At 44.2% G+C, this 25,330-nt stretch overlaps 1 protein-coding gene across 1 annotated transcript; it reads left to right on the plus strand.

The window, feature by feature from the left end:
* The first annotated feature begins 4,889 nt into the window (after window positions 1-4,889).
* LOC122616935 (toll-like receptor Tollo) lies at window positions 4,890-12,088 on the plus strand. Its single transcript, XM_043792526.1, has one exon. The coding sequence runs from the start codon at window positions 5,375-5,377 to the stop codon at window positions 9,431-9,433; it is 4,059 nt and encodes a 1,352-aa protein (XP_043648461.1). The 5' UTR covers window positions 4,890-5,374; the 3' UTR covers window positions 9,434-12,088.
* The last annotated feature ends 13,242 nt before the right edge of the window (window positions 12,089-25,330 follow it).

The raw sequence follows: 25,330 nt of genomic DNA on the forward strand, positions 1-25,330 counted from the left end.
ATATGTTTTGCACAGCAGATACGAGGCGATATCCACACATCCTCGGTGGCTCTGTTTACATAAGCGTTAACTGCTCACCCGCACTATCTCGCTCTCTGTCTGCCCCACGCTCCGTCCCTTTCCCACACGGCTGGAGATTATTAAATTAATTTTTATTAGGCGTCAAGCCGTAAAGAACAGCTGAGATGGATGACTCGATGGACGGCGGGATGGAGGGACGGAGTGAAGTCGAGTGAGCTGAGTGAGTGAGTTGAGTGCGGTACGGAATGAATGAATGGCAAGCTCACATGACAACGCGTTATAATTAAGAACAATGGCAACTTATTCAACATACGAGTATTCTTCCGAAATCCATCGCCCGCGCGAGGGACTCGGCCATATCTCAACTGATTTGTAAGCGGGTCTCAAACCCGGTCCGTCGCTTCTTTTCACCGCCGCTGACACTTGACGGATTCCATCGCCGATTGGCGTGACATGTCATCGCCCGGGAATTTAATTGCAACGCCTTGGGAAGCGGTAAGACTTCGGGTTTCTTGGGCTGAGTGATGGAATTTATACATTGGATTGACCGGGGGATCTGAATAGAATATATAAAGAGGAAAGTATAAGAATAAACCTACATATTGGTAAAGAACTTCCTAATACTATTATCTTTTTACTATTATAAGAAGGCTACGAAGCAACACGTTAATCGACATCTACAATAAAAGCCTCAATAATCACTTAAACTTGGAAATAATAGTTAATAGTTAATTGGAAAATATAATTAAACAATGAATAATTCGAAGCAATATAGTTGTAAGTGCAAGTAGTACGCTTTCAATCGGCAATGCAAAACTATTTCTTATTGCCCCTATTCCCCCATGATCTAATTTTCACCTAATCATGTCTTGCTGAAATATTGGCAATGCTAAGCAAGGCCAGCCACCTGTTTCCCCAATCAGGCAATCCCTTCACAGAGATCCGCAAACAACCCCGCTAATGTAAGCAGAACAGGAAGTTCCGCCGGCCTGATCTTCCCAAGCGATTTCAAGAGATGAATTCAATCCCTAATCCTTATCTTCTCCATTTGGAAGCCACTCTCAAGGGTTTCCTTTCTCCGTTCGCCGGGGGCGTCCCTCAAGGCGGTCATTGTCTCCGGACGAATAAAAAAAGCAATTCCAATTACAATACATATACATATACAGATATACCAGGCAAAACAACAAACGAAATTTTTCGCAACTGGCAGCTGGCGGAAAATACAAAAAATAATGTACGGGTATCTACAAAAGAATCGGTGCCCGTGACTCATGTGACTGTGACCCAATGAGCAATATAAGCGCCCAGCACCCACAAGATACAGATACACGTCTTTGGCAACCCAAGACATGCGAAACGATTACAAAGAAAAATAATTTGCGCAAATGGAAATGAAAGAGAATCGAGAACGATCAGTCATCGCAGGGAAATATTGCCCCCAACTCCGCCAGCTATAGACATGAACTCGACTAATCTAATCAAATCAAATCAATGCTGGCAGAAACGCCCCTCGTATACGGTTACGGATCCTCAAGGTACGCCAAACAGATCCCTGCACTGAGAAAAAATATATATATTTTTTTTTGATATACTTATAGAACATGATATGTTATAGCTCCCGCAAAATAAAATGTTTTCATTTGGAAGAGCAAGTATTTCCAAAAATAACTAATTCTGCAATCTATTCAAGAAAATAGTAGTATCTTAATTCAGTATTTGATCTTTAATAAACATATATATTAACATGTTTTTTATAATTTAATATTCCTTAAAATCAATGACTGATTTCTGATAAATTCTCATCGTGGCCACTTATTTTCCCGAGTGTTCCTTATTGGTCCTGCAGCATATTGTGCAATCAATAGTCTAAGCCAATTCTTTCTACACCCAGCACTTCCTGGCTTACACCAACTGGCCTGATCGATCGTTGTGGCGATAAAGAAAATCATAAAACGGGAGAGAGAAAGAAAGAAAGGTAAACGGCAGGAACAAACAATTGAGCTAGGACTGTAACAAAATCCTAGCCGAAGATATCGCAGCAGCACCAATCTGTTTACCTGAGGAATCAGGATGAGGTCGGTCGATCTGGAGGAAAAGTGAGGAGAGCAAGGAGAGTGAGGAGAGTGGGGTGAGGACCGAAAGACGATGTTTGCACGGTCAACTTTCAACACAATTTGTAGGCTACCTGCAGTTTGCTCAGACGGAGGCTTGGGTGTGGGTTTTCCTGAGAACGGAGCACCGGAGCACTTGGCAAGGGAGAGATCCATCTCAAACGGACCAGTGCCAGCCAACCCATCTCATACCATCCCATCCCATCCCATCCCATCCCATCAGATCCCATCCGATCCCATCCAGACCAAACAAGCTGCTTGGCTAACTGGCTGACTGATACGCATCGCTTGGGATGTGTTTGGTTAATCAGCACCTGTCGAGTCAACGGGCGTCGACAGGTACAACTACACTATATACAGTATATACAGTTGCGATCGAAATAATAGCGCTGCAAATCAAGGGTTTAGTCGCATCTGGAGGGGTTTTATTTGTCAGTTTGAGTGGTTATTTTTAAGTTAATAATACAGCATGGTCGGCGATCCCAGCCGTTAGCTGCAGCTCACCCTTGAGTGCCTCGAAATTAATTGAGCTTGAAATAAACCTAATTTTTGCGATTATGCTATCAACTTTTATTTAAGGCGCATTTTGAACGCAAATATCTTAAGTTCTGATATCAAAAGTCTGATATGAATTGCTGAGTAACTTTTCAATGTTGTTTATTTCTTAAAAACATATAATGACTTATCGGAACATAAAGAACACAGCTTTACGTGTGGACTAAGCTACCGATTGATTATAAAACACTTGTAGCACTTATTTTTCCGAGCCCAGCTGTTTGTGGGTTCTGTATAATCCGGTAGCGATCTGTTTTGCTTGGCCCAGTGTTTTGGGAAAGTTTGAAAGTGCGGTTACAACATATGGGCAGCCAGATCATGCGAAGAAATACATCAGATTTGGACTCGTACTCATACTTGTACTCGGGCCCCTTCGAACTCCAAGTCGGCTCCATCTGCGGCTCCATCTGCGGCTCAGCCACCGCCACCTCATAATGAGTAAGCCCCCGAGTTCGAGATCTCCCCGACAAATCTCGATTGCCCGGCCAGCCGGTCCGGTCCGGTCTGGTCTTGAAGTAAAATACCAACGGTCCGAGCTCGAATCCCAACTCCAATCCAATCCCACCAACTGCTGCGGCTGCTCTCATAAATCAAGAAAAATCAGTCAATTTTTTTGTGGGTTCGCGCGTGTGTGAGTGTGCGCCTGTATCAAACTGACATTGGCTGAATTAACAATTGATTTCAATAATTTTTTATGATTATTCTCCGCTTTTTTTCGTCTCGTTTTCGGTTTTTGTGGCCGGCCGTCTGCAAGGCAAGCAAAGAAAAGCCGAAGATCAGCCACTTGCACTCGAATCCGTCGATTCAGCAAATCGCTTCTCTCTCGAATCTCTCAGATATCTCATTTGCTGAATATGGAAAACCACTCAATTGCGCTGAGAACTCAGCGCTCAGCTGAGTAGAGAGTAGTTGAGTAGTGGAGTAGGACTCGTCTAACCGGTGTGACGAGTGTCAATGTCTCATTGGAATTGGAATTGTTTGCTCCGTTTGACGCTCAGCGGAACCGACAGGCGGGAGGCGGCGGGGAGGCCCATGGTGCGCACAGTGGGCCCAAATCGGCAAGGTGCCAGCTGTGGGTGTGAACCTGCTGGGACGGGGAGTTTTTGTGCGAAGATCAAGGTTGCTTTGGCGTGACAAATATTTGAGGTGTGGACTAATTTGATTTGTATTCGAAGCTATGACACCGGAAATCGTATAAGATAACTGCAGAGATCCTTCCTTAGATTCTTCATCCGTAACAAATTGGTAATTGAATCTGTTTCTGAAAAGACTAAAAGATTTTTCATTTTCTAATAATATACAATTTTAACTGTTTACCATTACTTTTAAATTTAAGGAATTTTTAACAATATGAGATAATATGAGATTAAATAAAATATTTCTTTGTAAAGTAATGCTTTGAATTGTTTGTCCTTTTAAGTCATGAAATTAATTTGTATTTTGTTCATTAATATTGCTAATTAATTAGCATATAAATATTGTAAATATAAATTACCATTCTTACCGTTCTAAGTTCTTTTGTTCTTATACTCCTTCAAACACCAGTTAGGCCGATAAGAGTTTTTATGTTTTCTTTGTAGATTACAGTGCCGCACTTGTTACATACATCCTATTATTTAATAGTTGTCCCATCCATCTACTTCCCTAGGGAACTCTTTTTATCAGAGCGGGAGATCGCTAAGCAGATCTAGCATATCGATTTCCTTCTTTCTTCCGCCGGCATCCTTGACCTAAAGTAATGCAGATTTGGAATATCCTTGGCCCTAAAATTACACATGTTTCTGTAGACCAACTTCACCTGCCCATCTCCCGCGATCTCACTTCCTCACACCTTCCATCTGCTTGGCTTTGTTGCAAAACCCCATGCAAATTCTACCTGCCGAGTGCAATTCGATGCTATTCGGCCCACTGTGCACTGTGGGCCATTACGTGCAGTGCGTTTGCGTTTGCGTTCGGATTGCATAGTTTTGTTTACTCGATCGCATCTCGCTCTAGTTCCTTGGTTCTGTGTGCGTGCTCAATGAGTGCTCACTTACTCATTTACTCACGAACTCATAGGGGCACCCTACACCAACCAACTCAGCCAGGTACTCACACACTCAGCCACTCAAATAGTGAGCTACGTCCGGTTGAGTAATTTTCAGCGGCACTTGCTGCTGGCCGAAAGCCGAAGAGAGCGATCAGTTTTTGAGTTGACTTCGAGCCGAGCGGACGCGCGTTTGTCGTTCAGCGGACGAAACAGAAAAAAAGAAGAAGTATCGCCTCGAGAAAAATTGGAACACAATTTATCAATCGCGCTATCGCACCCCCCACTTGGATTACGGTCAACGCGAAACTACAACAGAGAAATAAAATTAAGATATAGAAATCGCATAACGAAAAACGAAAGCAACCAAAATCAAAAGATATATCAAAAGATGAAAATAATATAGCCAGCGGGAAGAAACAAGAAAATCGTTTTAGTTCGAGCATTAAATCGGTTGATGTGCTGTTCTTGTGAAAAGTGCCGATTGTGCAAAGCTGCGCTATAAAACCAAACAAAACACAAATTAATTCAAAAATCCCAAATAAACACACACACAAGATGGGCGAAAAATAGAACGAGCAGTGAAAGACCAAAAGAAGCCCCCATAACCTCCCGAATAACCAAAATCGAAACCCCGTTCGAAGTTTAGGCACCTCCAAAAATGCTGGCCACCACCCACATGCTGTACGTGCTGATCGCCACCTGGGTAATACCCATTTTCGGGGCAGCCCTCAGCAAGACGGTGTTGTACCAGGCTCCCGACGAGTGCCGCTGGTCCGGCGGCGGGGAGCACGACATCACCCTGGTCTGCCACCTCAGGACCATCAACTCGGAGCTGGAGAACACCAACTTCAGTGTGATCCAGCCGCAGAACACGGTGCGCCTGCGCCTGGAGTGCAACGATGCCCTCTTCTTCCAGAGCAGTCTGAGCCCGGACAGCTTCAGATCGCTGGTGGAGCTGAGGGATCTCACCATCGAGTACTGCAAGCTGGGCAACATCACGGACGGATCCTTCCGTGGTCTCCAGGAGCTGCGAAACCTGACCATTCGCACGCACAACGGCGACTGGTCCACCATGTCGCTGGAGATGGCCTCCAATAGCTTCGTGGAGTTCCGCCAGCTGGAGCGCTTGGATCTGAGTCTCAATAACATCTGGCTGATACCCGATGGCATGGTGTGCCCCCTGAAGTCCCTGCAGCACCTGAACGCCTCGTACAACAAGATCCAGGACATCAGCAACTTCTACTTCAGCGCTTCGCTGAGCTCGCGGAAGGCGCGAGTTTGCGGCTCCACGCTGCAGAGTCTGGATCTGAGTGCCAACAAGATGGTCAGCTTGCCCACGGCCATGTTATCGGCTCTGGGCCGACTGACCCATCTGAATATGGCCAAGAACAGCATGAGTTTCCTGGCCGACCGCGCCTTTGAGGGTCTTCTCTCGCTGAGGGTTGTGGATCTCTCGGCGAATCGATTGACCTCCTTGCCGCCAGAACTCTTCGCGGAGACCAAACAACTGCAGGAAATTTACTTGAGGAACAACTCCATCAATGTGTTGGCCCCAGGAATCTTTGGCGAGTTGGCTGAGCTCCTAGTTCTCGACTTGGCTAGCAACGAACTGAATTCCCAGTGGATCAATGCAGCCACTTTTGTGGGTCTCAAGCGGCTCATGATGCTGGATTTATCGGCCAATAAGATCAGCCGCCTGGAGGCCCATATCTTCAGGCCCCTGGCCAGCTTGCAGATCCTGAAACTGGAGGATAACTACATCGATCAGCTGCCGGGGGGAATCTTTGCGGATCTCACCAACCTGCACACACTGATACTCTCGCGCAATCGCATCTCGGTCATCGAACAACGCACTCTGCAGGGCCTGAAGAATCTACTGGTGCTCTCCTTGGACTTCAACAGGATATCCCGAATGGATCAGAGGTCCCTGGCGAACTGCAGCCAGCTGCAGGATCTGCACCTGAACGACAACAAATTGCAGGCTGTGCCCGAGGCTCTGGCCCATGTTCCCCTGCTCAAAACCCTCGATGTGGGCGAAAACATGATCAGTCAGATCGAGAATACCAGCATCACCCAGCTGGAGAATCTGTATGGCCTCCGGATGACGGAGAACTCTCTCACCCACATCCGGCGAGGCGTTTTCGATCGCATGAGCTCCCTGCAGATCCTCAACCTGTCCCAGAACAAGCTGAAGTCCATCGAGGCGGGCTCGCTGCAGAGGAATGGTCAGCTGCAGGCCATCAGGCTGGATGGAAACCAGCTGAAGTCCATTGCTGGTCTCTTCACCGAACTGCCCAACCTGGTGTGGCTGAACATCTCAGGCAATCGTCTCGAGAAATTCGATTACTCGCACATTCCCATCGGACTGCAGTGGCTGGATGTGCGGGCCAACAGGATCACCCAGTTGGGCAACTACTTCGAGATCGAGAGCGAACTGAGTCTGAGCACCTTTGACGCCAGCTATAACTTGCTGACGGAGATAACGGCCAGCTCTATTCCAAACAGCGTGGAGGTTCTGTACTTGAACGACAACCAGATCTCCAAGATTCAGCCGTACACGTTCTTCAAGAAGCCCAACCTGACGCGCGTGGACTTGGTGAGGAATCGCTTGACCACCTTGGAGCCCAATGCTCTCCGCTTGTCGCCCATCGCCGAGGATCGGGAGATCCCAGAGTTCTATATTGGCCACAATGCCTACGAGTGTGACTGCAACCTGGACTGGTTGCAAAAGGTGAATCGCGAGTCGCGTACTCAGCCGCAGCTCATGGACTTGGACCAGATTCACTGCCGTTTGGCCTACGCCCGAGGATCCTCGCATGTCTCCCTGATAGAGGCCAAGTCCGATGACTTCCTTTGCAAGTACGCCTCACATTGCTTTGCCCTGTGCCATTGCTGCGACTTCCAGGCGTGTGACTGCAAGATGGAGTGCCCGGATAGGTGCTCCTGCTACCACGACCAGTCCTGGACCTCGAATGTGGTGGACTGCAGCCGGGCCTCCTACGAGCAGACTCTGCCATCCCACATTCCCATGGACTCCACTCAGCTGTATCTGGACGGAAACAATTTCCGGGAGCTGCAGAGTCATGCGTTCATCGGTCGCAAGAGGCTAAAGGTGCTGCACTTGAACCACTCCAGGATCGAGGTGCTGCACAATCGCACCTTCTATGGACTTCTGGAGCTGGAGGTGCTCCAGCTGCAAAGTAATCAGTTGAAGGCCTTAAATGGCAACGAATTCCAGGGACTGGATAACCTCCAAGAACTGTATCTGCAGCACAACGCTATAGCCACGATCGATACCCTCACCTTCACGCACCTGTATCACCTGAAAATCCTGCGATTGGATCACAATGCCATCACTTCATTCGCCGTCTGGAACTTCCTGCCCACTTATCTCAACGAGCTGCGCTTGGCCTCCAATCCCTGGAGCTGCAACTGCGAGTTCATCGATAAGCTCCGGGACTATATGAATCGCCATGAGTATGTGGTGGACAAGCTGAAGCTGAAGTGCGATGTGATCAGTGGCAATGGCACCCAGCAGATGGTCATATCCCCGGGATCCGGAGAGGCTACTTCCCTGCCCGTTGTCCAGTGCTCCCAGACCCTGCCTTTGGGTCTGGATAACAGCTTTAACTATGCGGAGCAGGATGGTGGCGAGAATGCCTCGAATGCCACCTCCACGAAAATGATCCTGAACCAGCCGCCGAAACTGGATTACATTCCCATCCTGGTGGCCATCCTGACGGCCTTTATATTCGTGATGATCTGCATTTCGCTGGTGTTCATCTTCCGCCAGGAGATGCGTGTGTGGTGCCACTCGAGATTCGGAGTCCGACTCTTCTACAATGCCCAGAAGGATGTGGACAAGAACGAGAGGGAGAAGCTGTTCGACGCCTTCGTTTCGTACTCCTCCAAGGATGAGCTGTTCGTCAACGAGGAGCTGGCTCCCATGCTGGAAATGGGTGAACACCGCTACAAGCTGTGCCTGCACCAGAGGGACTTTCCTGTGGGTGGCTATCTACCGGAAACCATAGTGCAGGCGATCGACAGCAGCCGGAGAACCATAATGGTGGTCAGCGAGAACTTCATCAAGTCGGAGTGGTGCCGGTTCGAGTTCAAGTCCGCCCATCAGTCGGTGCTCAGAGATCGTCGCCGGCGATTGATAGTCATTGTGCTGGGCGAGGTGCCCCAGAAGGAACTCGATCCCGATCTGCGCTTGTATCTGAAGACGAACACGTATCTGCAGTGGGGCGATAAGCTGTTCTGGCAAAAGCTGCGCTTCGCTCTACCGGATGTCTCCTCATCGCAGCGATCCGCTGTTGCCGGTCAGAGTTGCCATGTGCCGATCAACCACGCCGCTTACCACCACCACCACCACGTCCACCAGCAGGCGATGCCCCTGCCCCACTCGGTGCACCATCACCAGCAGCAGTTCATGCTGCCACCGCCACCGCAGCAACCTGGCAGCTTCCGCCGGCAACCATCGTTGCACCAACAGCAGCAGCAGCAGCAACAACAGCAACAGCAGCAGCAACTTCGCGGCAACAACAACACGACGCAGCAGCAGCAGCAACAGCAGGCGGCCTTGCTGATGGGTGGTGGGTCGGTGGGTGGGCCTGCACCGCAGATGATTCCCCTGGCGGGTGGCATCCAGCAGCAGAGCCTCCCATTGCCACCGAACCAGCAGCCGACGCCGGCGTCTAGAAATCTGCACATGTGAGTGGGGTTAGCTTTAAGCAGAGGGTTAAAGGCAAGGTTGAGTTGAGAGCTGGAGAGGATTAGGAGATTCAGTATTTATAGTTTGGTTACATTCTGGAAGAATGACACTTTTAGTTCATCCGTTTCCATTTCCCATTTGTTCTGAAGTAGAAGCTTTCCTTCATTTTATTTTTCAAGTTCCGTAGGCTTCTAGATGGAAAAGACTATATGATAGGGTAGAAACGTATCATTAAAAAACCCATTTAGAGTCTAGACCACGATCTTGTTCAGTTATGAGATCCGGAATATCCGCAGCCCAAAAAATAAGTGCCCTCGCTGGAAACAAGTTTAACTTCCTCGGGTTTCAAAATAAAGAACAAGGGGGAATTGCATTCAATATGCAAATGCGAGCGTTTAGCGATAAAAGCCTAGTTACATGTTGAAATAGCAAAAGTAAAAGAAAAATCGAGTGGGGAAAGAACAGGCAGCACCAACAGGCAGGAACAATAAGAACAGCAGGAGAAAAACAGTAAAATAGCTGGCGAGCCATGCAATTGTTGTTTGTTGGCCCTGTTCTGTTTTCTTACGGCCAGCTATTTTCAGTTTCCTGGCTCGCAGCTAGATTCTGAAAATTGATGTTGCATGCAACACAGCAACAGCCACAGCCACGAGCAACTGGGAACTACACGGGGAAAACTGGTGGAATTTAATGAAGGCCTAGTTAATATATTTTTAGAAACATTAAACTTGAAGTTTAGAAAGAAACGAAATCGGACTGATACATCCCCCTTATATTTATGACTATCAATAACACCTTTTAAAAAACCACAATCGTAACTAGAGAATTTTAAAGTACAGTCATTCAGATAATATATATTTTTTTATGTTTTTTGAGATTTTAAGATTTGTATCAGGTGTGATCCCATTTATTTGCCGTGTAGATCAAACACCAACCAGTCAGTCAGTCAGCAACAAAAGGCAGCAGGCCCAAAAGTATTTCTCTTGGCTTTATTTTTTCGTTCCTCCTTATTCTCCTTTATTTTGTCGTTTTCCTGCATTTTTTGTTGTTTTCCTCTGTTTTCCTCGTTTTCCCCGTTTGCAACGCTCACTCGTTAGTTCATCTTAACTGCTGCATTTTGCTATAACAAGCTCGACGTGTGTAGAAGATACACCCGTGTATCTGTATCTGCAGCAGCTGTAGTCGAATCCGCATTCGAATTCGTATCTGTATCTGTGCATCTGTGGCTGTGAATGTGACTGCGCGGGTTGGGAAAAATAGGCAAAGGCAACGCAAAACATCACAGAGCTCATGTCTGGCCAAAAGGAAAATGGTAACAAAAAGCAGACCTTAGACGTTAGAGAACCGAAAACCCAGACCGTCTGCAGACAGTTGCTGTGCGGGTTAAAATTGGTTTTGGTTTTTGTTGCCACTTTTTTGTTTTTTTTGCTTTGCCCCTCTCTGAGCCACAATTACATGTGCTAATCAATGGCAGAAAAATAGATAGCAAGATGTTGGCAAGGGAAGAAGTGAGAAGTGTGAGAAGGGAAACAATTGTAGGGGATTTAGCCCCGATAAAATGGACTTACATCCAACAATTAATGCCAGTTAATTGTATCCCAGCATTGGAAGATAAAGACATGGGAGAGAATTCCCCTATAATAGGAGTCACTTCTGCAGATCACGCTATCCCAGATTTGATTAGGAAACAAAGCTTCTTTCTTTTCTTTCCCCTTCAGCTAGTCAGCGATTGAGTAGAAGCAAAAAGAGTTTCCCAGAGTGAAACTTCCAATTGTGACCTTGCTGCAACGGAAAAAGATTCAAGTTTCCCTGGGCAGATGTGGAAAACCCAAGGAAAAGCGTAGGAGAGAGATCGGCACGTGTGTGTGCCGAGCTTTTGGCCCCAAAGTTGTGTGTTGGCCAAAACCCGACAAGGCCAGAAAAGGAGGAACATGAGAACAAAGCCGTACAGATTAGTTTGGTCTTGGCGATTAACATCTACCAGGTTGTGCGCTACGCCCCCTCTACTTCCACCCATACATCTCAGAAAATCTCCAGCTCCACCGACTTGCCAATTTACAAATGCATTCCAAAAGCGAGAAACCAGAAAACTAGTTAACAAATCAAACACACTCTCTTTAGAAGGATTCACTTGGTTTAGACTGTAAAGAGTTAAATGTAAATAAGTTAAATGTTAATTGTACGTGTAATTGTTTAATCATTGTGATATTTTGTTTTAGCATAAGTCCTAATTTATTAAGATGCGTACCATTTTCCTACCAACCTACGTTTAGTCGTAATCTTATCCTCATTAGTTAGTCTAGCTGTTAAGTTAATCAATTGAATCCAAACCCACAACCCCCGCCTACGAGATACAGCCATATTAACTCTATGAAATTGATAAAACTATAAAACTATTGTACATAAAAAAGAAACAACTGACAAAAAGGACTGTATGCACTAAAATGAAAGAAACACGAATTATGCAACACGAATCAAACAAATTGAGAACATAAATCGACTGATTACATGTGTACTATATATAAATATGCATAACATTTAATTATGATTTACTCGCCGTTTGTTGTAAATATTATAACTACCCGCACACCTATGAATATGTATTGTATTTTGTAACTTTATGTTTTCTAGTTTATAACGAAAAAGCGAAGAGGAAAAACGAATCACAAAAATATATAAATGGCAAACCATTGATAATCAAAAAACTGTCTCGATTTTTATTTTTTTATTTCACTCCAGCCCACAGCTGCGATGGTATTGTTCTTTTCTGTTCTGCTCTGTTGTTATTTTTTGTCTGCCGCTGATAAGCCATAAACTATCTCGCCTTGACATTTGATATGGATTCTTGATACGGATTCCACGTTGGATGCGAATTCCAATGCCACCACTCGCTTTTGCCACAACCCAATGGAGTTCTGCTCTGGCAAGTGGCTCTGGTTTTGTTTATGTCAGAGCGGTGTTCTATTACATCCGAAAAAAATTTGCAAGATAAACACTAAGAAAGCTTGACCATTCCATGACAGATGGAAGAAAAGCGACGGGGAAAAGGGGCAGACTTATGGTAAGATTGAGGTTGGACCTTAAACTTCCCAATGGCAGAAACGACTCTCATAAAATTGTTTAAAGTGCAACATTTTAAATAATTCATGGTGATAATTAAAGCTTAATCCATCATTATGCTGTTCCTCACTATATATATCTCTTTTTTGAATTTCAAACGATCTCTTTCACTGAATTCATTAAAGAAAGTTATCTTTTACTAGACATTAAAATGAGAAGTTCCCTATACTGTGATTTAACTCCAATTCTATGACTCTTTGAATCATTCTGGCTTCGATTTTGGACTATGAATAGTAATCATTTCCTAGCACGCCAAGAACTTATCGCACCCACCTCGCCACACGCATCCACAGTCTCATCGAACCGCACATCCCACGATTGCTCAATTTGAATTAATGTTAAGCAGAAATCCCCTCGCCCTAGTATTTATGCTCGCCAAAGACATCGTCGCATCTTCCCATGCATATTTTAAAGATATCTATATGGCGGCAGTATCTCATCGGCGGAATTATTGGCTATCATGTGTTTATACTGCCTTTATTTGAGTCAATGAGCCCACAGCGAAATGTTTTGCCGATTCCACTGGCTGGCTGGCTGGCTGGCTGCAAACGAGTTCCCTCCTCCTAGTTTCCATCTTCCAGCTCCCGATGAATGAATAATTTTTATGATCAATTAAATGCGCAATAAAATTGATGAGCCCCCACCGCTTCAACATAAACTCACATTGCTTAAATTAGCGAATTTTACAATCAATCATTAGCGGGCCAGTGGTTCGACAAAAGAGCCTTTGATGTGCAACTTCGGAACGGGGCGAAATTGTATCTGGTTGTGGAGTCTAGTATCTTGTATCTGCTATCCAGCAGATACACATGTGTCTAGTATCTTGTATCTGCTATCCAGCAGATACACATGTGTCTGCGGCCTAACCAATCGGGGGAGAAGTTTAAGACCGGGCAAAACCCTTTTCAATATTTTCATTTCCCTCATCGCTCAATTCGGTGCGGTTCGAGGCGCAACCGAAAACGAAAACCTAGAAAACTTTGCAAAAAAACACGTCAAATATTAAAAACTTTTCTTTGCTTTTACTTTCTCCGAACCCGCTGGCATATATAGGTATATGTATATGTAGCTGTACCATGCACACACCACCCATCCACATATCTCCCCTTTTTCCTTTATTTTATCAATTTTGCCTGTGGGATTTGTTACAAAGTAACGGATGAGTTGAAGTGGGAAGAGGGCAGACACCGCCAATCCAAGAGCCAAACTTTCAATTGAATTTTTTTGTTCACGTTGTTTCCTTTCGGGTAAGGAAAGTTTAGAGGCCCGTTTCTGGGGTGGGGGTTTCCTTTTTCAGGGGACCTCGGATGGGGGGCTTTGCTCTTTGGGGAAGGTTCCGTCTGTCATTTGGCATACGCAGCGAAAAGAAGTCGACGTAAATATTTCGGTTTACAAGTCAGTTTAGTGTCAAAAGAGATGCCCTTTATTTATAGATTGCCCTCGCAGAACTTGGGCTTGAACTTGGCCACGAACAGGGATGTATTTCTATTTCAGGCAAGGTAATAATGGATTTATTGCAATATGCCAGGCTGCAGTGGCATTTTTCTCACATTCTAAAAATATGTTATTTTTATTGGCTAACTGCACTTTGAATAATTTATTACTCCATGGGATACTCATAATTTTATTTGTTTTAATGGAACCTTGTGCAGATAATAAAACCATTCCTAACAAGTTATAAAACCACCTTAAAATCTATATCTAAAATATGTAATTAGACCCATATCCAGACACCCTTAACCCCTTTAAGCCCCCGAACCGCTCCTGTGACCTCGTTTTCGGCACAGGTTCGCTTCCTGGGCGAAACCTCCGTCAAAAATTTCCCTGACTGCAGTTTAGAAGTTTTTATTCGCTCTCGCATTTTCCGACTTTATTTTTTCCTTGCCTTTTTCCCGGGGCCCAAAGTCAAATCAAAGTGCTTGGCCTGCGCCAAAGCTTAGTGCTAATGCCAGAGCCATCAGTCTGAACTTTTGGGCCATCTATCAAAGGTTTTGAAAGGAAAGCGAAAGGAAGAGGGAAAATCGAAGAGGCAATCTCATTAAGAAGCCAGCCGCATCAACACATTCACATTCCGCATATGCGGAGCCTGAAATATTTTCCCATGTGCATCCGGCGGAGACCCGACAATTAGGTAGCCACCCAATCATTGCACCCACCACTTGGCTCATTAGACGCAATTCCAATGAATCGAGATTCGTAAAGCTCCTTGGCCTCCGTTCTCCGGTATTTTTCCTACATTTCGGGCTGCTGATCTGCGGCATGGCAGAGCTATGTATAAATAAATATGCTTTTATTGGAAGACGACTACAACTGTTTGCAATAAAAGCAACATTTTTCTTAATTTCCATTTCTAATTTACCAGCCATAAATTGCCCGCCCGTCTACCCTGTGGGCAATGAAGTAACCACGGACAGGGAATCCGAAACAAGCGGAGCTGAACCGACCGACCGATTCGACGGTAGACACATAAAATTGACTACAAATTATTGCACATTGTCAAAACAACATTGGTTTGCAATTTTCGCGCTTCAACGCAGATGCAAAGAGATAGTCGCTGGTGATTTTCGGACGGTGACTGGCGAGGGGCGAGGTTCAAGGCGGCGGTAATGCCGAGTCATAGAAGGAGAGAGGGGCGGGGGGAAACGGAGTGCATAAAACAATCAGGTAGGGGAGTTCGGTATGTGGCACATTTTCACTGGAAATACTCTGCCAACTAGGGGTACATTTCCCATTTTAGATACATTTCGGCATTTTAGATAGAATTTCATGTATTTTTAACACGCAAACAGAGGTAATCCCCATTTAAACTGTACTCATATCACATTTTAAGGGTAAATTAGTTTTTATTTACATATTTAAAGCTGCAAATAAATTTAGAAAAATATTCAAATGTTATTAATTATAATATATATATAGATTAGCGACACAAAATATAGATAGAGCTGTTGTATATGATGCCATACGCTTTTTCAGAGGGAAGTGCATATTGGTATAGATACAACAATTGGAAAAGATCCGTTTATGCTTTTCATTAACCCCTTTCTTAGGATATACCCGGATCGGCTTAACCCCCGCCATCCCAGCAATTCTTTACAGTTGCCCACGATAATTTGCGCTGCAAACGGTCATATGCAACTGTGAAATGGCAAATGGAAAATGGGTTTAGGTTTATTGCCGTCGACCAACCCCGTCATCAGCATCGCCGCCATCACCACCATCGCCACCATCGCCATCACCTCACCATCGACCACATCGGAGCCCAAATGAGAATCGAGTGGGGCGGATACGGCGGGATGGTAGGCACGGATACACACTACATACTATACTGGTATATACGACAAAGTGGAGACATTGACATATTGCCAGCCGATTAATGAGCCCACAAGAGCGGCCCTGGACCTGAGCAGTGCTGATTGTTTTCATTGAAATAAATGACAGACACCGGCCTGTTGACACACGCGTTGAGGGAATATTTGATACCCTGCATAAATAATAATCATCTGCGCTGCGCCCCAATGCTGCAGGTCTTCGGACGCTGACTCTCCACTCCGCATAAGAGCAAATTTGTATGCAGTTTATCTTATCACGATCACGTTGCATCTGCGAACGATGCTGCGGAAAAGTGCGGCCAAGTCGCCGAAGACGCGTAAGTTTCACGTATTTTCATGCACGATTAAAGCCTTAATTTCGAGCGAACCGAGAGCGGGATATACACTCGGATATACACGTATATTCGTATACTCGTATATGGCGAAAGAGAGGCACCGAGTATCTGCAGCTCCTAATTAATGGTTTTGCATCGGCTGCTTATCGCACCGCACGCATCGGGATCGTCTTTGTCCTGGTCATCAGTGCACTGGAAAAAATGCGGAAAATATAGTTATAGTCATAGAAAGGTTATAATAATACCCTAATAATAATGAGATTCCAAGATATTTGAATTTGTCATTCTTAAATATTCTTCGGCTTGTTCAAAAGTGAATTTATTATAAATTCACCCCATATCTTAATATTATTATAAATTCACCCCATATCTTAATTAATTTGTGTTTTAAAATGACGCATTAATTGATTTATTCTTAATTTGAAATCTTCCATTGCTTTCATCACCACCTCCGTATGCAAATAAATACAAGATTAAATTTATTAAACTGATTTCCAAACAACCAAGACAAACCATATTTATGCAAAACAGCGTCCAACTTTAACAAGCATGAATGCTTGTTGACGCAGCTATAAATCTTAATTTTTGCAAGATTTATTCAATCTGCTGACAACGTCTTAGGAACCGAAACAAGCTCGTCTTTGAATTTAAATGAAGTAGTTTTTCGCGCAGTGCAGCAGCAGGAGCCTCATCTCTTGTCCGAGCTTTGCTTTGCTAAGTGTTCGCTGGGGATCTTCCTTGGCGGCACCTGATCAAGGCAAAGAGATCCAATCCCAACCCAACCCATTCGATCCCATCCGATCCGATCCAATGCGATCTGCTCCGAACCGGGCCCATTCGACTCTGACTTCGGTCCTCAGTCAGCGTAAAATATTTAATATTTCTGCTGGCCGCATTTTATGAGCTGTAGCATTGCACATTATTGATAATGCCCGATATGAGTCGGCCTTTGCAGGGGTGTTGTCAAGGCAAGGTAGTGTCCCCTTCCCCTGCGATGATAAGACAACATTGTTTTTGGGGTGTTGCAAGTAGGGAGCGATAAGCATCGATCGGTGGTAAATGGCAAAGAGAAAGCTGCGACAGGAGGCGCTTTTGTGTCCCGACGTTTTAGCGCTCGATTGGGCAACTGGAATTTGTGATCGTGCGCGGAGATCTCCTTCAAGGTTCTTGGCTTCCTCTTGTTCTTGTTCTTGTTCTTGTTAGCCCCATCTTCAGATGGTCAAGAGCGCTGTGACCGATAAGGAGTGATTTTGTTTTGGGTGAAGTCCATTTAAAATGTTCCTCACATTTTGTGTGTCCGTTAGATCGCCGTGATAATTATGGATCACTCCTGAGCGCGCTTATCACAGATGTAAGCTTTGAATATTTTAAGAAAGTTGATTAATGGTAAGATGTAAGATGTTGGTTGTGGAAATGGAAAATGGGCTTATTAGGCTTCATATCACTTTATCATTATTGGGAATTTATATACAAATGTAACTTAATTTAGGATCAAAGCTAACTTTAAAGCTAGTGCTGAATGCAGGTGTGTAGTTACTTTCATCCATTTCTTGAAGCATCTTAATCATCATGCCATTGAATTATCATGAAATCAAAACGTCAAACTTTTCCCCAATTTAATTGTCTGTTTCCATCACCTTTTCGCCGGCAGTGTTGACTCATTCGGGCCGAACAATTGATTAGCTTTCGATGCTGACCATAAAACCCAATTCATTTAGCCATAATGTTGACACCGAAATGCAGTTAACAGCTTTAACTCTTAACTGGAATTTACTTAAATGTGTCCCCGCCGTCCCAATTCGCCCCAAGTTTGTTTTGTTTCGTTTTTGTATCGTTTTTGTTTCGATTGTGAGCGTTTTTGTTGGCTTTTACAGAGAATTGGGCCGGCGGAATGCACGGCAACCTGGCTCAGAGATCCGTTGGCCAGTTTTCAAATTCGGCACGATCAAGCATCGCGATCGGCGATCAACGCTCTCATCTTCCCATCTTCCCAGCTGAATTTATATTTTTCTGTGTGTTTTTTTCCACCGATTCTCGGCTGTGGCTTTTTTGCGTTAACGTTTTAATTGATCGCTTTCAGTTATAAACAAGTTGGCTTTTGATTTATGAGCGCGTGCGTGCAGCAGCGACAGAGAAAAAATGCGTTTTAGGAACCGACTCTTCCCAGTCTTCTTGGCTGATGGGCCTCTTTTGGCTTTGGCTTTTGGGCCATCATCGTCGTCTTGGCCAGGTTTATGTAAATGAACTCGCTTTCGGGGTCTTTCAATAGCTGTTGATGATGTTGTGCCGCGGCGACAATGTCTCTATTTCTCTAATTTTCGGCCCCGCCATCGTGGCTGATTTTTAATATTATTTGTCTAACGGTCACGAGCATTTGGCTTTGGCTTTGGTTTTGAGTCTTGGCTTTAACTTTGGCTTTGAGCTCGGCTTTGGCTGGAAACTTAACATTGGCTTTGTCTGTGGTTAAACGTCAAATTGCTGTGCTTTGTTGTTAGAATTTCCCGCATCGTTTAAACCCAGCCAATGTTTTCTGGGGACAAGCAAATAAATCACTAGACTCGCTCTTTCGGTTTTGAATAACCATCTTTACATTTCTCCACGCGAAGACGAGGCGACAAATGTATTTGTTTTATCTGCTATTGTTGTTACCAAAAGGTTTATTTTCTGAGTTTTTTTTTCTTTTAGATTTCTTCGGTTTTATGTCGATGCTTGTGAACTTCACTTTCTTCTTCACACGCTCCCCACGAATGCTGAATAAGAAAAATGTTTGTTGAATACGAACAAACATAAAGCACCACAGATTTCACTTTGGCCGGACTTGGGAGTCTGAGTCTGAGTCGGAGTTGGAGTCTTCTTCTCCGTGCTTTTAGAGCTTTTTGCGGTTCCAGAGTGATGTCAGCCGGGCAATTAATCAACGCATCTCCGCCAGGTGACTCACAGATCAGATCGGATTGTTTCGGATTGGATTGGAGTGGAATGGAGTGTCTTTGGCTATTTTTTTTGGCCTGGAATGGGGTGCGTTGCTTCGTTAGCAGATCGTCGCGTTCCGATTCCAGCCCATGCGATTCGATTCGATTCGATCCGATACGATTCGGTTCGGTTCGATTTGTTTATAGAAAAACAAACACTTGGCCGGGTACTAGACGCTGGCCATTTGCCGTCCGTTACGTTACTCATGGCTGGCTAAGTGGGTCGTGACTTTTCAAAATGCAAACGTGTCGTCGTCGAAGTCACAGTCGCAGTCCGAGTTGCATCTCCGCCATCGTGCACTGAAATAATCATATTCAAATTGAATATTTTCCCCAAGCTTAAAAAAAGCTTCAACTTACAATTAACAGCAGCAATTATATCATCATTAATATAATACATTTTCAGATATTAAGCATATATTGTCAGGCAACAGTCACATTCTAAACAAAGATCAAATGTTACAACGATAACAAACATCATATAAGCTTCGTAATACTGTTTAGAACACATTTTTCAACATTTTTATTTCATATCTCACAACCTTGAATAGAAAAGTGTTTAGTTTTCTTCATCTTATATTAAGTTATTGATGTATTATACTTATCATTCCCTGTATTATAAAAGAGCAGATAGACTTACTGGGTGTAATAATTGGATGCTCATGCTTAGGCTACCTCTAAGGAAGTTCACTACCGTTTACTGGTTAATTGGAGTTCTTTCCTTCTAGAACGTACGCATATTTTCCCCCAGTGTGTGCATTGCTCAGTTGGGTTACTTACGCGAAGTCCCCGAGAGTCTAGGCCCCACCGCCCCAAAAAGTGGGGATGCAGCGGAACACAGTCACAAAATCCAAGCGCACACGTACGGAGTACGTAATGAAATTCTTACCTCAAATAGCACTTAACTCCAGTTTAAAACGAGCCAAAAGTGAATGGTACTGACCCCAAACCGTTGCACGTTTGTCTTAACACTTTGTTGCCTGGGCCTTGTTGGTTTTTGTTTGTTTTTCCCGCTCTTTTCGTTTTTCCCCCATTTTTTTGGGGCCAAAATAGAAAAGTTTGGCGCGCGAGAGAGCGGCCACCGACCAGAAATTTGTTTAATTGAATTGAATGTATGAAAAGTCAGCGGACAAGTCAATGCAGTTCGCCAATTCGAATTAGAGTCTGGGTTAACTAAAGTATAAAAAATAAGACACGAAAGAAAGGCCAGCTTTGGAGGTCGAAAGTGTGAGTACCCTTACTCTGGTGGGCTTATGAAGTATGTAGATGCATTTGCGTCATTGAAATATATTTTACCCATTAAGGTTGTATGCAGTCATCCTAAAGCAGCACAAGGCTTATCAGTTTCCTATTAAACCATTTCATTAGATTTTCAGTAAGGTACAATATATGAGCACAAACCCTTGAATCAACTTTATAAAATGGAATTATTTGGGAATGCAGTATACCGTCTTTTAATAAGGTATACGGTTTACGGTTCCAAGCCTGTGATCTGCATATAAAAGCCCTCTGCAAGTGTATTATGAGAAGGGGGTCTGCAACATGCGAGCTCATTTAAAGTGGAAGTCATGAAGGAGGCCAAGGCACCGATCACCGATCACCAAAATCGCGATGCCGATGTCGATGCCGATTCCGATGGCGATGCCGATCCTCGATCACGGTCATGTTCAAGATCAGAGGAGCGGGGAGCCATGTCCGTGGTCTTTTGAACCGCAGATCACCGGCTGCAGTTACTTGTAAGATTTTAGCATTTTGTGCATTTTGTCGCATGACAATTAAATGCCTCAATGAATGGCAAAGCGCACAGCACACAACACACGACCGACTTGTCATCGATCATGGGGAAAATTCGGTCGGCTGAGAATCATTTTAGAAAGCAAATTATAGATGATCCTTGAGTCATGAACTCTCAGGAGCTGACAGACCGGCAATAAATGATCTGCGCCCAGGCGATCGATCAATCAAGATCAATCACAATCCGTCGAAGGTTTTGCACTTGATTTCACAGTTTCCTTTCCCAGCGGCTGCCTTCATCTCATCTCAGATAAGGTGCAGTTGTGTACTTCCAAAGCGCTTTGGATTCACGATCGTAATGGAGGTAACCCCATCTATTAATCAAAATTGGGAAAGATATTTGCCAGCTAATTGAAATTTCTGGACATGTAAACAAGGTACAGCTAATTTCATAGTTATTCATCATGCGAAGCCTGCTCAGAAAAAGAAACTGTATTGGTATCAAACTCTTCGCCTCTCTTAATTCAAATAGGGGTATAGGGTTTCTCTATATTAATTAAATTACAATAATCTTGTGCATTCGATTTCACGCCACGCTTTCTGCTCACAGATCACCGTAATCAGAGATAAGATTCGCCCATTACATATTTCTGGTGAAATCCCTGGCCGATCGATATTGTGCGCCATTTGTATGGTAATGGCCAAGTGATCTGCCTGGTATCTTAATACAGCCGTTTTATGCGCTTTATGATAACTTAGCATAAAATGTTGATTTGAACTATTGGGCAAACCGCTCGCTGATATATGTAGGCCGGCCATGAAGATAAACATAATTATGTAAATCCAGATCCAGATGCTAATGCAATGGCGTCCCCACACGCCGGCGATGCGGTCCAGATGGAACACCTGATACCAGAGACCAGGTTCGGGGTCCAGGTTCGAGGTACCCACTCTTGACTACATTTTTCCGCTGCGATGGGGAAATTTATGAAGTTTATGACAAATATGACGACGGTCTAGGGCAATGCTGGCCTGCACTTTGTTAAACGTCTTCGGAACTGAAAATCATTGCCATTGTCCGACTTGGCAGACGCACACACAATTTTGAATGAAAAACGAAAACAATGCCATTTACAAGACACTTAACGAGATGTCGAGTGAAAGCCAAAGCCAAAAGCCGTCCGTTCGTTGTTACTGTTTTCAGCTGGCCAAGATGTGGAAGCTGCACTGAGAAAACACGCTAACAATGGGGGTTATCAATCGAGTTCGGTCAACCTTTGCCAAGATGCAATTTAATAGGGCTTTAAAAAAATGCGCAGAAGCAGATTTGCATTTCGTATGCGCTTCTCATATTTCTACCAATCATGGAAACTTATGCGTAAATTTTAAACTATATGAATATTTTACACACGCAAGAAGTAGTATGTTAAAAAACTTAAGAAATATGTTGTTGATATATGATCCAATATGGCAATTTGGTGTCTAATTTATATTTATAGTATTGAAAATAGGAGATCCAAGTGATCTTGAACACCGAGTCTTGCAGCTGTGATTTGTAATCTCTTTTCTCTCCGTGTGATTTGGGATCTCCTCGCGATTTGATGTGATGGCCATTCGCCGATGATGACGCCGCATGTGAGTTGCATGGAGTGGACTCGAGTGGAGCGGTGGAGCTGGTGCTGAAGCTGGAGCTGAAGCTGGTGGCCACTGGCGGAGCAGTTGGAGTTGGTGGAGCGGCGTGGCAGTGAAGTGGCCAAAGTGACGTGGCTTGTTTTGGCATACAAGTGCACTTGAGCCGAGTTTCGAGTCCAATCTAAAGAAGCACAAGTGAGCGTAGACTTTCGGTCTAGTGTCTCCCCATCTCCAACCACAACCCCATCCCCATCCCCAACCACAACCCCACCATCTCAAGTTCGGATTGGGATCTTTTCATTTCTTTTCTTTTCTCAACGCGACTCGACTCTTTCTAATGACAGGCAAACAAACAGACCTGCAGATCCGCAGACAGCGGCTACTGCTCCCCACATACTTTCTCATGGATTTCGTTGATAGAGAGAGAGAGAGAGAGGGGGCAGCCAGAGAAATAAGAGATTTATGGCCAGCCATTCACCAATTGTTCAAAAACGTTTTGTGGCTTGCAGGAGCTATTGGCACACGGGCGACAACTAGGACAAAACTGTTTTTGGTCACATGACTCAAATTAGAAATGCGCCTGGCATTTTCCGTAATAAATGAAAATTTAAATGCGCGCACACAGCGAGGAAATGAGAGGCTGGCTGCGAATGCGAGAGCGTGAAGGAGGCAGGGTGCACTCAGAGAAAATGTGGCCAACTGTCCCGGTTTGCATGGCAAGCGTTGCAGGTGCAGTGGTGATTAGCCTGATTAGGCTCATATCCCCGTACAAATTATTTTAAGTGGTAAGTAGGCACTGTTGTTCGCTAACTGGGCAATTGATTCATGGTGAGTAGATTATAATATCACGAGCTTAGGAAAAACTTCGAAAGACGGGAAACTCAAATGAATTGCCTGAGTTAAGCTTTGCAAATTAGAAGGTCTTCGATTTATTCCACAATAATTCCGTCCTAAGTGAATACTTACATACGTGATGCAAAAAAGTAGGAAACATAAGGCAAATTTATATGCATTGAAAGCATTTTAATGTGTTTAAAATGTAATATAATTCGGGTCAAAAGTGGAACAATTAATCATCACAGTTATATAGACAGCCTAATTATCCTGCGAACGAAACGTATAATTTGTCTGAGTGTAGGGGTAAAACAGGTTAAATGGTTAACAAGGCAGCGAACAAACGAGACCGAAGACCCCGGCTAACAGGCAGGTATGGTATGGGTATAGTGGAGAGTTAGCCTGGTAGTTGGGCATCCTCCTCCCCGAAAACCCGGCTCTGAGTCCCAGTCCAAGTCCGATTCCAAGCCGAAGTCCAAGTCCAAGTCCAAGAGCAAGACGCATGCGCGTTGACCGCCCGCTGAGCGTACACATTCTGAGAACTTTCCACTTCAATTAATAACTAATTTGATGTGTGCCGCACGGATCGCGGTGCATTTTATCGATTCGGACAGCGATCAGCATTTGGAGCAGGAACCCCGATCTCCCATCCCCCATCCCCCATCTCCCATTTCCCATCTCCGATCTCCAATCACCGATCAGCGATCGCCGGCGTCCGATCCCTGCCCCCGTGGAAATGTCGGTGCTCCGGAGCACCTTAGATGTTTGCTCGCTCATTCGATTTGTGTTTGCCTGCAGTTATGTTACCAATCGAATTTGATTGAGAAGGGTCTATGCCGTATGTGACAGTGAATATATATTCGAGGATCCCAGCGGATCGCTGAGGGGGAAGACGGGAGGCGTGAGAAGGCATTAGCATGGGAGATTATCTATTGGGATCCGATTTCTGGCTGCTTAGGACTTCCACGTTACACGACTGGCAATCGGGACATTTATTCAAATATCTAATGCGATTTGAGGTCAGATTTGATTGGTCTTTCAAATCGCATTAGTAGTCAACGGTGTAATCGGGATATCCGTCTGAGGAGATGAAGAAAGGCTAATGAAGGAGGTGATAAGCTTTCAGATTTCCTCAAAATTTCTCTCTAAATATTTTCGGGTCTCCTTTTCAAATTACCATAGTAATTGTAATCATTAATAACTTTTTTCATTGACTTCAAGATAATGTACATTTTATTGAGCTTTATGCGTTTTTTATTGTAAAGGGAACTCGGCTAATTGCGTTGTAAATGAAAGCGCCATACCGATTTCAGCCTGGTTACACGACATTCAAAATATTCATCACGATGTTTAATTATGATTGGGGACAGCCTTAATTGCTTATTCGAATCGCATAAAGACCACCATAAATGCAATATCCGGTTTAGAAGACATGATAAGAAAAGTGCCGATGAAAGAGAAAGCTTTCTTGTAGTTATTACCAAAATATTTATTACCCTCTCGTCCGAAAATTATATGCAAATAGGTATTGCTCTGCCTTATCATTTCCAGATGTGGAATATATGAACATTCCTATATACATTTAAAAGGGACGTATATGTTCTTCATATTTCCGCTCGGAAGGCGAAGCAACACGCTCTTAATTACCTCGCTTTTTGGCAATTCGTTATCGGATGAATTACGATCAGCTTAGGTAATGTGCACTTAATTATCGTTCTTATGCTGATTGGGGATTTTAAGTTCGTATATCTTAATCCGCTCCACCTTCGCAAGCTCCATATGGATGGATACGGATACGTATAATCATGAATCAACCTTTTTGTATCCCCCAATTAATAATCCGTGTGTACCCAAATCTTCTCTAATTTTAATGAATTATGATACCTCTGACATTGGCAATTGGCCCGCTGGCCCGCTGCCCTCAACAAATTAAAGTTCCCAGAAGAG

Source organism: Drosophila teissieri, chromosome 3L (assembly GCF_016746235.2).
Source record: "Drosophila teissieri strain GT53w chromosome 3L, Prin_Dtei_1.1, whole genome shotgun sequence".
NCBI classification, from domain to species: domain Eukaryota; kingdom Metazoa; phylum Arthropoda; class Insecta; order Diptera; family Drosophilidae; genus Drosophila; species Drosophila teissieri.